This window comes from Gorilla gorilla, chromosome 13, assembly GCF_029281585.2.
Source record: "Gorilla gorilla gorilla isolate KB3781 chromosome 13, NHGRI_mGorGor1-v2.1_pri, whole genome shotgun sequence".
In the NCBI taxonomy this organism is placed as follows: Eukaryota; Metazoa; Chordata; class Mammalia; order Primates; family Hominidae; genus Gorilla; species Gorilla gorilla.
Genome location: NC_073237.2, coordinates 47,185,317 through 47,198,453, shown reverse-complemented (window position 1 = coordinate 47,198,453; position 13,137 = coordinate 47,185,317). Strand labels below are relative to the sequence as shown.

The window sequence follows — 13,137 nt, the reverse complement described above, 5'->3', positions numbered from 1 at the left end:
ACAGTTTGTATTTGCTGATTAGTTCTCACCATTTTTTGGGTTTTTTGTTTATTTGCCCTTGTGGTACTGTTCTACAGGACACTAAGGAGTGTGTACAAAACAAAGAAGAGCAAAACAGACTAGTTATAAAAAATCTGGAGGAGGAAAACAAGAAATTAAGTACCCGCTGCACTGACCTGCTAAATGACCTGGAGAAACTGAGGAAGCAGGAAGCACATTTGAGAAAAGAAAAATATAGCACTGATGCAAAAATAAAGGTATACAATAGGAATGGAATCCATACTATACTCCTCTTTTGGATCTAACTTTTTCTAGGAAGTTTAATACATGTTATTTTCTTTAACAAGTTATATATTCATATCCACCAGTGGGGACTAGCATTAATTTATATTCTTTCACTTAAGACCCATAGCTTTTTAAAAATTGATGTTGCAAAGCAGGAAACTGACTTCAAATGGTTATCCTAAAATGTAATCATTAAAAAATAAAGGCTATTGCATTTTGAAAGAAAATGTGTTTTCAAATAACATATTTAGAATCTTTGGTTTTAACTTTTTCACTTAAGGCTTAAGCTTACAAAGATAGCTATAATTTATTGCAATATAGTTTTTAAGACTATTTTCTAGATCCTTTAAAATATAAAGTGTAAAAAATACTAAACAGTTAAACAATACAAATACGTGGTTCTATGGTGGTGCTTTCTTTGACTTTAAAGGGCCTTATTGATGGGAAAATTTTATTTTTATAGAAGATAAAAGTTACAATCAATCTTTATAATCTTGTACCCTTTTTAAAAGGCTAATCAAGTGAGGCAGTGGTTTCTTACAATTTTATTAGTATTTTTCAAAATAATACTATTTTATGACATTCTCTTTGTCTTTAGAGGTTTTTGCTAATTTCTTTTCTTATTAAATTACATTTTTTTTAAACTATAGATTTTGTTGAAAAGGGCAGACACAGATTTTAGTACTAGTAAATATGGTGGTCTCTCCATGTATATGCCCCTACACACACACACACACACACACACACACACACACACACACGGTTATTCAACAGTTACAAGCAGTTGACCATATGTATCTGCAGGTTCTGCATCAGTGGATCAAGCTATTCAGAAAAAAAACCCAACACAATTAAAAGTAACAATACAATAATTAAAAAAAACAAGTAAAAGATACAGTATAACAACTGTTTACATTGTATTCAGTATTTTAAGTAATCCAGACATGATTTAAAGTATATGGGAACGTGTGTAGGGTATTCGCAAATACTATGCCATTTTATATAAGAGACTTAAAGCATCCATGGATTTTGGTATTTGGAGAGCCCTGGGTTCAGTCCTCCAGGAATACTGAGGGATGATGGTAATATGTATGGATATATGTGTGTGTATATGCATGTGTGCAAGAATATTTAAGTTAGGGGAGAAGGATACATCTTTCTCGGTGTATAAACCTGTTGCAGATTATTTATGGAAATATTTAAGTCTATTAGTGCACAATCATGGGGTGACTGAGCCATTGAGAGAACTGAATTCTGGTGGATTTATTTTCTTAATTTTTATATCAGTTTCTGCTTCTGTGCAAGCGTTAAAACAAATTGGAAGTGTGATAAGGGTAAATCAGTACTTGTATTAATTCACAGCTACGTGATTATTTGGTGATAATTTTTATTTCCTTATTTATTCTACTTGAATAATCAGTTCTGGGATTTGCTGTGACTTGTAGTTGTGTTACATTTTTTTCTCATGGGGTTATTGTCTTTTTCTTATTGCTTTTTGGGCATTCATTATTTATTTTGGATACTAATACTTCTTATCTTATAAATACCTTCTGTTCTACAGACGTTGAATAAAGAAAACTGGAATTTCAAAAGTTTGTGAATTTTGGTAGTCATTTTATTATTTTCTTCTCAAATGTTTAAAGGTTTTATATGACAAAGTTTTTCCCACCCTAAAGTCTTTAATCTATTGATAATTTATTTTTGGATTTGATGGTCCACATCATTTACTCAGTACCCACGGAAGCAGCAAGATTGTTCACTGATCTTCTCCCAGCTTTCTCCCATGAAGCATGGTCATAAAAGAATTCTCATAGCTACCTTCCTGGAAAGTAGATCTTGTGACCCTCATTCAGAGAGGTTCTGTCTTGTACCTAGAGTCCAAGAAGAATCTCAACAAACAGTCTTTTCTAATAAGTTTATTTTACCACAGAATCATATGCCTTTGTCCTCCAGTCACAGTTTTGCACGACTGTCCATAAAAATAAACAGTTTTCCCTGAGTCTTCTGGTCTTCGTTTCCAACATCTTCTGTGTCATGTAAAACTTTGGTTAAATAAATGTTATATTTTTCTCTTAGTAATTTATCTTTTATTACTGGGATGTCAGCCATGAACTTTGCCATGGGTAAGGAAAAGATACTACTTTTTATTTCCTACATGTATATATATTTTCATTTCTCTTGGGTATATACTTAGGAGTGAGATTATTGGGTCATATGGTAACTGTTTTTAAGCTTTTGGGAACTGCTAGACTATTTTCCAAAGCAGCTGCGACAGTTTACATTCAGACACTATGAGGGTTTTGATTTTTCGATGTTCCCATCAACACTTGTAATTGTTTGCCCTTTTTGTTATAGCCACCTCAGGAATGTGAAGTGATATCTCATTATGGTTTTTTATTTGTTCGTTTGTTTGAGACAGAGTCTTGCTCTGTTGCCCAGGCTGGAATACAGTGGTGTGATCTCGGCTCACTGCAACCTCTGCCTTCCCGGGTTCAAGCTATTCTCCTCCCGAGAAGAGGCAAATTACTACAGGCGCGTGCCACCACATGCAGATAATTTGTGTATTTTTAGTAGAGATGGGGTTTTGCCATGTTGGCCAGGCTGGTCTGGAATCATTGTGGTTTTGATTTGCATTTTCCTGATGGGAAATGACGGTGAGCATCTTTTCATGTATTACTATCTTTGGAGAAATGTCTATTCAAATCTTTTGTGTGCATACTGGATCCATGTTCTTTTTCAAGATATATACATTGAAACTATTTTTTCTTAAATTCTTTGTTACTTTTTACTCTTTTGATGGTGTTCTTAAACATACCAGGTTTTAATTTCGATAATATTTTATTTATCTACTTTTTTTGGTGTTACCCATGCTTTTGATGTCATATCTAAGAAACCATTGCTAAGCCAAGGTCATGAAGATTGACACCTTTGTTTTGTTCTAGGAGTTTTATAGTTTTATGTCTTACATTTAATTCTTTGATACATTTTGAGTTAACTTTTGAATATGGTGTGAGATACAGGCCTAATGTCATGCTTTTGTATGTGTTATTTAGTTGTTTCAGCACCATTTGTTGAAGAAAATTCTTTTTTCCTCACTGAATTGTCTTGATACCATTATTGAATATCAGTTGACTGTAAATATAAGGGTTCATTTTTGGACCTCAGTTCTGTTTATTTGATCTATACATCTGCCCTCCTGCCTATGCCACATTTTCTTGGTTGTTGCAGATTTGTAGCAAGTTTTGAAATTGGGGTATATGTGTCCTCCATATTTTTTCTTTTTCTAGATTAGCTATTCTGGGTCTGTTGTATTTTCATATGAATTTTACAATTATCTTTTTTCTTCTAGCCAAAAAGGCCATCAGAGAGTTTAATAGAGATTGCCTTGAATCAGTAGATCAGTTTGGGGAGTATTATCATCTCAATAATATTAAGAATCTTCTGATCCATCAACATGTGATGTTTTCCATTTATTTTGGTCTTCTTCAATTTTTTCAGTTGTTTTGTAGCTTTCAGGGTATAAATTTGCACTTCTTTGTGTAAATGTATTCCTGAATATTTTATTATTTTTGATGCTATTGTAATCGGAACTGTTTTAAATTTTCTCTTCAGATCATTCGTTCATAATGTATAGATACACAATTGAGTTTTGTATACTAATCTTGTATCCTGCAACCTTTCTGAATAGGTTAACTAATTCTGATTTTTTTCTTAGTAAATTCCTTAACACTTTCTACGTATCATATCATGACAGCTGCAAGTAGACATAGTTTCACTTCTTCCTTTCTAATCTAAGTGCTTTTAATTTCATTTTATTTCATACTTCCCTGCTGGAAACCCTGGTATAGTGTTAAATAGAGAAAGAGTGGATATCCATGTCTTTTCAAATACCTATTTGCCATTTGTTTGTCTTTTGAGAAATGTGTATTCACATCTTTTGTCCCTTTTAAAATCAGATAATTAGATTTTTTTTTCACATAGAGTTGTTTGAGCTCCTTATATATTCTGGTTATTAGTCCTTTGTCAGGTGGATAGTTTGCGCATATTGTCCCATTCTGTTCACTTTATTGATTGCTTTCTTTGCTGTGCGGAAGCTTTTTAAGTTGATATGATCCCATGTGTACATTTTTACTTTGGTTTCTTGTCCCTGTGGAGTATTACTCAAGAAATCTTTGTCCAGTCCAAAGTCCTGTAGAGTTCCTGCAATGTTTTCTTTTCCTTTTTTTTTATTTTTGAGGTGGAGTCTCGCTCTGTCGCCCAGGCTGGAGTGCAGTGGCAAGATGTCTGCTCACTGCAAGCTCTGCCTCCCGGGTTCACGCCATTCTCCTGCCTCAGCCTCCCGAGAAGCTGGGACTACAGGCGCCCGGCACCACACCCGGCTAATTTTTTGTATTTTTAGTAGAGATGGGGTTTCATCATGTTAGCCAGAATGGTCTCGATCTCCTGACCTGGTGATCCGCCCACCTTGGCCTCCCAAAGTGCTGGGATTACAGGCGTGAGCCACCGCAGCCAGCCTGCAGTGTTTTCTTTTAGTAGCTTCACAGTTTGAGGTCTGTGACTTAAGTCTTTAATCCACTGTGATTTGAATTTTGTACATGGCAACAGATAGGGGTCTAGTTTCATTCTTCTGCATATGTATATCCATTTCCCAGCACAGTTAACTGAAGACACTGTCTTCCCAATGGTATTTTCTTGGTACTTTTGTTAACAGTGAGTTCACTGTAGATGTATCACTATATTTCTGAGTTCTCTATTCTGCTCCATTGGTCTATGTGTCTGTTTTTACGACAGTACCATGTCATTTTGGTTATTATAGCTTTGTAATCTAATCTGAAGTCAGGTAATGTGATTCCTCCAGTTTTGTTCTTTTTGCTCAGGATAGCTTTGGCTACTCTGGGTCTTTTGTGATTCCGTATAATTTTCAGATTAAAAAAAATTCTGCGAAGAATGTCATTAGTATTTTGATAGAGATTGCATAGAATCTGTAGATGGCTTTGGGCAGTATGGACATCTTAACAATATTGATTCTTCCAATCCATGAGCAAGGTATTTCTTTCCATTTTTTTTTGTATCCTATCTTTAATTTCTCTCATCAGTGTTTTATAGTTTTCATTGTAGAGATCTTTAACTACTTTGGTTAATTCCTAGGTATATAATTTTATTTGTAGCTATCATAAGTAGGATTACTTTCTTAATTTTTTTCAGATTGTTTGCTGTTGGCCTATAGCAATGCTACTGATTTTTGTATATTAATTTTGTATCCTGCAACTTTACCAAATTTATTTATTCATTCTAATAGGTTTTTGGTGGACTCTCCAGGTTTTTCCAAATATAAGATTATATCATGGGCAAACAAGGATGATTTGACTATTTCCTTTCCAACTTGGATGTCCTTTCTTTCTCTTGTCTGATTGCTCTAGGGCTTCCAGTACTGTGCTGAATAATAGTGGTGAAAGTGGATATTCTTGTCATGTTTCAGATTTTAGCATCAAGATTTCAGCTTTTCCACATTCAGTATCATACTAGCTTCTAGGCTGTCATTTATGGCTTTTATTGTTTTGAGGTATGTTCCTTCTATATCCAGTTTTTTTTGAGAGTTTTTATCATGACACAATGTTGAATTTTATCAAATGCTTTTTCACCATCAATTGAAATGATCATGTGGTTTTTTTTTTCTTTTGTCTTTGAGATGGAGTCTCGCTTTGTCACCCAGGCTGGAGTGCAGTGGCACGATTTTGGATCACTGCAACCTCCACCTCCCGGGTTTAAGTGATTCTTGCCTCAGCTTCCTAACTGGGATCACAGGTATGCACCACCACTGGGCCTGGCTAATGTTTCTTTTTTTAGTAGAGACAGGGTTTTGCCATGTTGGCCAGGCTGGTCTCGAACTCCTGACCTCAGGTGATCTGCCCACTTCAGCCTCCCAAAGTGCTGGGATTACAGGTGTGAGCCACCACACCTGGCCAGGTTTTGTCTTTCATTCTGTTGATATGATGTATCTCATGATGTGTCCCAATGATTGATTTGCATATGTTAAACCATCCTTGCATCCCTAGGATAAATTCCACTTGGTCATGATGAATGATCTTTTTGATTTGGTGCTAATATTTTATTGAGGATTTTTGGTATCAGTGTTCATCAGGAATATTGGCCTGTAGTTTCCTTTTTTTGATGTGTCTTTGTCTGGCTTTAGTATCAGGGTAATACTGGCCTTGTAGAATGAGTTTGGAAGTATTCCCTTCTCTATTCTTCAGAATAGTTTGAGCAGGATTGGTGTTAGCTCTTATTTAAATGTTTGGTAGAATTCAACGGTGAAGCTAGGAGATGGCTTTTCTGGTAGACTGTTTAATAAGGCTTCAATCTCATTACCTGTTATTGATCTGTTCAGGTTTTGGATTTATTCGTGGTTCTGTCTTAGTAGGTTGTATGTGTCTATGAATTTGTCTATTCTAGATTTTTGAATTTATTAGCATATAGTTGCTCATAGTAGCCATTAATAATCCTTTGAATTTCTGCAGTATCTGTTGTAATGTCTACTTTTTCATCTCTGATTTTATTTATTTGGGTTTCTTTTTTTCTGAGTTAATCTGGCTAATGTTTTGTCCACTTAGTTTATCTTTCAAAAAACCCAGTTTCTTTTCATTGTTCTTTTGTATTGTGTATTTCAATTTCATTGATTTCTGCTCTGATCTTTATTATTTCTTTTCTTCTAATTTTGCGTTTTGTTTGCTCTTGCTTTTCTAGTTCTTTAGGATGCATTGTTAGGTTGTTTATTTGTTAGGTGCTTTTTTGATGTAGATTCTTACAGCATAAAATTTGCTTTTAGTACTACTTTCACTGTAGCCCATAGGTTTTGGTATGGTGTGTTTCCATTATTATTTGCTTCTGGGAATTTTTCAGTTTTCTTCTTAATTTATTCATTGACCTACTGGTTATTCAGGAGCATATTGTTTAATTTCCATGTGATGTGTCATTTCCAAAATTTTTCTTGTTATTTCTAGTTTTATTCCACTGTGGTCAGAGAAGATGCTTGATATAATTTGAGTTTTTTGAATTGTTTACACTTGTTTTATGGTGAACATACGGCCTATCCTTGAGAATGAGCTACATGCTCAGGAGAGGAATGTGTATTTCGCAGCCATTGGATAAAATATGGTGTAAATATCTATTAGGTACATTTGTTCTGTAGTGCAGATGAGTCTGTTGTTTCTTTGTTGATTTTTGGTCTGGATTACCTATCCAATGCTGAAGGTGGGGTGTTGAAGCCTCCAGCTGTTATTGTATTGGGGACTATCTTTCTTTAGCTATAATAATATTTTCTTTATGTATCTTGATGCTCCAGTGTTGGGTGCATATATATTTATATTTGTTATATTCTTTTGCTGAATTGACCTCTTTATCATTATATAATGATCTTTATTTCTTTTTTTAGTTGTTGTCTTGAAATCTGTTTTGTCTGATGGAGGTGTAGCTACTCCTGCTCCTTTTTGGTTTTCATTTGCATGGAATATTTTTTTCACCCTTTTATTTTCGATCTGTATGTATTTTTATAGGTTCGGTTTTTGTTTTTTTTTTTTTGACACATGGTCTCGCTCTGTCACCCAGACTGGAGTGCAGTGGCACGATCATGGCTCACTTCAGTCTCCACCTCCTAGGCTCGAGCAATCCTCCCACCTCAGCCTCTTGAGTTGCTGAGGCTACAGGCATATACCACTATATCTGGCTAATTTTTTGCTTTTTAATTTTTTGTAGAGATGAGGTCTTGCTATGTTGCCCAGACTAGTCTCAAACTCCTGAGCTCAAGTGACCCTCCTGCCTCTGCCTTCCAAAGTGCTGGGGTTATAGGTATTCACCACCATGCCTGGTCCCCTGAAGTTTCTTGTAGGCAACAGATCATTGAGTCTTGCTTTTTAAAAATATATATACGTGGAGAGTTTGGTCTGTTTACCTTCTGCATTATTAGTGAGCGTTTGTTTCATTTACCTGTAGCATTATTATTGATAAGTAAGGACTTACTCCTGCCATTTATTATTTGCTTCCTGGTTGTTTTGTGGTCTTCTCTTCCATGTTTTCTTCCTTCTGTTTTTCTTTTAGTAAAGGTGATTTTCTCTGGTGGTATGATTTAATTTCTTTTTTTTTTGTGTATCCATTGTATGTGTCTTTATTTGAGGTTACCATGAGGCTTGCATGTACTGTTTTATCACCCATTATTTTAAACTGATTACATCTTAACACTGATTGCATATACAATTTAAGAAACACTCAAAGAGAAAACTAATATAAACTCTAATCTTCATCCTGTTTTGTAACATTTTGTTCTTTTTATTTATATCTTATTCTACTGTATTATGTCTTGAAAGTTGTCACAGTTATTTTGGTAGATTTACCTTTTATTGCTTTTACTCCAGATACGAGTAGTTTACACTACAATTACACTTTTATAATACTCTGTATTTGTCTATATACTTACTATTGCCAGTGAGCTTTGTTCTTTTGTATGACTTCTTATTGCTTATTAATGTTGTTTTTTATTTTCTTTCAAATTGAAGAATTTTTTTTAGCGTTCTTTGTAGGACAGATTTGGTATTGATGTAATCCAGCTTTTGTTTGTCTGGGAAAGTCTTTTGTTTGAAGGATATTTTTGATGGATATACTATTCTGTGTTAAAAGTTTTTTTTTTTCCTTCAGCACTTTAAATATGTCATGACACTCTCTCCTGGCCTGTAAAGTTTCCACTGTGCAGTCTGCTGCCAGATGTGTTAGAGGTCCATTGTATGTTATTTGTGTTTTTTTTTTTTTTTCTGCTTTCAGTATCCTTTCTTTATCCTTGGACTTTGGGATTTTGATTATTAAATACCTTGAGGTAGTTTTCTTTGGGTTACATCTACTTCATGGTCTATAACCTTTTTGTTCTTGGATATTGATATCTTTCCCTAGGTTTGGGATGTTCTCTGATATTATCCCTTTGAATATATTTTCTAGCCTGACCTCTCTCTACCTCTCTTCAAGGCAAGTAATTCTTAGATTTGCCCTTTCACTTTATTTTCTCAATCTTGTGTGTGTGCTTCATTCTTTTTACTCATTTTTCTTTTGTCTCCTCTAACTGTGTATTTTCAAACAACCCGTCTTCAATCTAACTAGTTCTTCTGCTTGATCATTTCTGCTTTTAAGAGACTGATGCATTCTTTAATATGTCAGTTACATTTTTCAGTTCCAGAATTTCTGCTTTATTCTTTTTAATAACTTCAATTTCTTTTAAAAATATATCTGTAGGATTCTTAATTCCTTATCTGTGTTATCTTGACTGCACTTCCTCAAAGCAACTTTTTTGAATTATCTGTCTGAAAGATCACATATCTGTGTCTCTCCACGATTTGCCCTTGGTTATTCATTTAGTTCATTTGGTGAGGTCATGTTTTCTTGAATGGTTTGATGCTTGTGGATATTCATTGGTATCCAGGCATTGAAGAGTTAGGTATCTATTGCATTCTTTACAGTCTGGGATTGTTTGTACTCATCTTTCTCAGGAGGGCTTTCCTAGTATTTGAAGGGACTTGGATGTTGTGATCTGTGTCTTTGGTCATTGTAGCCTTATCTGGATTAGAGGGCACCGTAAGCCCCGTAACACTGTGCCTCTTGTAGACTCATAGAAATACTGCCTTGGTGGTCTTGTGTGATATCCGGGAGAATTTCCTAGATTACTGGGCAGAGACTTTTGTTCTCTTCCTTTACTTTCCCTGAAACAAATGGAATCTTTCTCTATATGAGCTGCCTGGATTTAGTGAATGGGTTACACAAGCACCCCTGTGACCACCAACATTGGAAAGGAGCTGGGTCATACTTGAAGCTAGTGCAGCACTGGTTCTCACTAAGGCCCATGGATACCACTGTGTGGTTTTTGCCTATGTTTACTCAAGGACTAAGGACTCCACAATCAGCAATTCGTTAATCCAGCGAGACCTGTGTCCTTCCCTTCAGTATGGCAAGTTTGCCCTGGCCATGTGTAGAGAAGCCATCCGGGAATCAGGGCATGGAGTCGGGAAAAGTAGGAATCTACCTGGTCCTCTAATCCATTATGGTTGAGCTGGCAACCAAGCATCAATACAAAGTCCTTCCCACTCTTCTCTCCCCTTTCTTCAAGCCGAGAAGTCTCTCCACACGTCCATCACCCAAGGGCTCTTTAGTCAGCAGGAGATGAATCCTGTTGGGACCAGGTCTTTCCCTCAGAGGAGTGTGTTTTTTTCTGGTCCAGGGCATGGTTAGAAATGTTGTTCAGGAGCTAGGTTCTGGAATGCGTGCCTCAGGGCACTCCCTGGTGCCTTATTGTAATTTGGCTCAGCTGGTGTCTAAGTTGCAAGACTAAGTCCTCTTAATTCTCTCCTCTCCTTCAGCAGAAGGTACGAGTCTCTCCTGGAGCTGTGAGCTGCACTGCCTTTGCTTAGATGATGGGTGATACAAGTATTCCCTGTGCTGCCCTAGGTGGTATTTTACTAGGTCACATGCACCTCACGTCCACTGGCTCTGAGTCTAGCACACCACCAAGACTGCCTGAGAATTGCAATCCTTGTGGCCTAGACTGCCTTTCAAGTTTATTTAGGACCTCAGATCACCTTAGCTCATTGTGACAGGGCTTGCCTGAACTCAGATTCCAACTGCTGGGTTGGGAGATTTGCTTCTGGCTAGGGCTGGTCTACATGTTCCCTCCATGGTGCCAGCTGAGTTCTGCCCCATGTTGCTTTCTACTATGACAGAATAGCACTGAGTTGTAGTGCAAAGTTCCACAGTCCCTGTGCTCTGCCTCTCCCAAGAGCACAATTTCTGTCTCTGCACCATGCAGCTACTGTTGGGGGATAGGGAAGGGGTTGTGTGTGTTACTTGAGACTGTCTGTCCTTCCTTCTTCAGTGCCTCTTTCTTTAATACGATGTTAAAACCAGGTACTGTGATTGCTCACCTGAGTTTTGGTTCTTAAGAAGGTACTTTTTTGTGTGTGGATAGTTGTTCAATATGGTGTTTGTGCATGGAGCATGATTGCTTGAGGCTTCTATTTAGCCATCTTGCTCCACTTCCTCTCACCAGGTGTTTTTCATTATGAAGGGAATATTGGATTTTGCCAAATACTTTTACTTTTTTTTTTTTTTTTGCTTCTATTGAAATGATCATGTGGTTTCTCTGTTCTTTCTTTTTTTTTTTTTGTTACAGGGTCTCACTCTGTCAGCCAGGCTAGAGTGTGGTGGGATGACTCAGCTCACTGCCACCTCTGCTTCCTAGGCTCAAACAATCCTCCAACCTCAACCTTGGAAGCAGATGGTACTACAGGCATCAGCCATCATGCCTTGCTAATTATTTGTAGAGACAGGGTTTTGCCATGTTGCTTTGGCTGGTCTCGTACTCCTTAGCTCAAAGTGATTCACCTGCCTCAACCTCCCAAAATGTTGGGATTACATAGGCATGAGCCACTGCACCCAGCCTTGTCTTTCACTATACTGGTGTGGTGTATTCTATTAATTGATTTTTTTGATGTTAAACCAACCTTACATTATTGAGATACCTTTATTTTACACTTGCTTTGGTAACAGGATTATGCTGTCCTTACAGAATGAGTTAGGATGTATTTACATCCTCTTCTAGTTGTTATAACAGGTTTAGAGGGTTTGGTATTCTTCTTCAGAAGTTGGGTAGAATTCACCAGTGAAGCTACCTGTCCCTGAATTTTTCTTTTTTGGGAGATTTTGATAACTGATTCAGTCTCTTCATTTGTTATATTGGTTAAGACTTTTCTTGAGTCAGTTTAGGGTTATCCAGGTGTTTCTAGCTATTTGTCCATTTTATCTAAATTATTTAATTTGATGGAAAATTATTTATAGTTTATAAATATTTATAATTATAAATATTTTATTTAATAATTTATTATATAAATATAGAATATATACTAAATTAATGGAATCAAAATGTGTCACTATAAAAAATCAACTAAGAAAATCAATAATAGAAGAAATGAAGGACAAAAATGCTGTTTTATGTATATAGAGAAAAAATAATAAAATGGCAGCTTCCTTATTAATACTTACTCTAACTATCTAATAATCCATTTTATAAGGTATTTAGCATTATGCAAACCTGAACAGACCAGTAATGAGTAGCAAGATTGAGTCAGTAACAAAAAGTCTGCAAACAAAAGCCCAGAATAAGATGGATTCATTGTAATATATCTAATAATTCTTTTTATTATCTTATAATCATTTTTATTTCTTTATAGTTAATCGTAGTGTTCTCATGTCATTTTGGATTTTAGTTATTTGCATCCTTTTTTTTCTTTAGTAGTCTAGCAAAGGGTTTGAAAAATTGAACATTCTTTTCAGGAAATAAACTTCTGCTTTGATTCTCAATTGTTTTTCCACCCCTTCTCCTTTTAAAATTTCAACTCTAATATTTATTATTTATTTTCTTCTATCTTTGAGTTTAGTTTGCTATTCTGTTTCTGGGTTCTCAAGTTACTAGGTTCTCAAGATACAAACTTAGGATATTAATGAGATACATCTTTTTAAAATGTAGGTTCTTATGGCTATAAATTTCCTTCTGAGCAACTGCATTTGCTACATGGTATAGTTTTGTTGTGTTGTGTTTCTTTAATATTCATCTCTAAATATTTTCTAATTCCCTTGTGATTTCTTCTTTGATCCATTGGTTCTTTGATTTTTTTTTTTTTTTTTTTTTTTTTTGAGCTGGAGTCTCGCTCTATCACCCAGGCTGGAGTGCAGTGGTGCAATCTTGGCTCACTGCAAGCTCTAACTCCCAGGTTCACACCATTCTCCTGCTTCAGCCTCCCGAGTATCTGGGACTACAGGTGCCTG

General features: G+C 35.8%; 1 protein-coding gene across 11 annotated transcripts in view; it reads left to right on the top strand.

Annotated features, from left to right (window-relative positions):
* CNTLN (centlein) overlaps positions 1 to 13,137 on the top strand; it is a 365,528-nt gene that overhangs the window by 115,464 nt on the left and 236,927 nt on the right. For 9 of the 11 annotated variants that reach the window (XM_031014894.3, XM_031014893.3, XM_063696347.1 and 6 more), the window contains exon 5: positions 78 to 257. The exons of the other annotated variants lie outside the window; for them this stretch is intronic. In XM_031014894.3, coding sequence (XP_030870754.3) covers positions 78 to 257 — 180 coding nt within the window. The remainder of the gene's footprint in view (positions 1 to 77; positions 258 to 13,137) is intronic. 11 annotated transcript variants of the gene reach the window in all.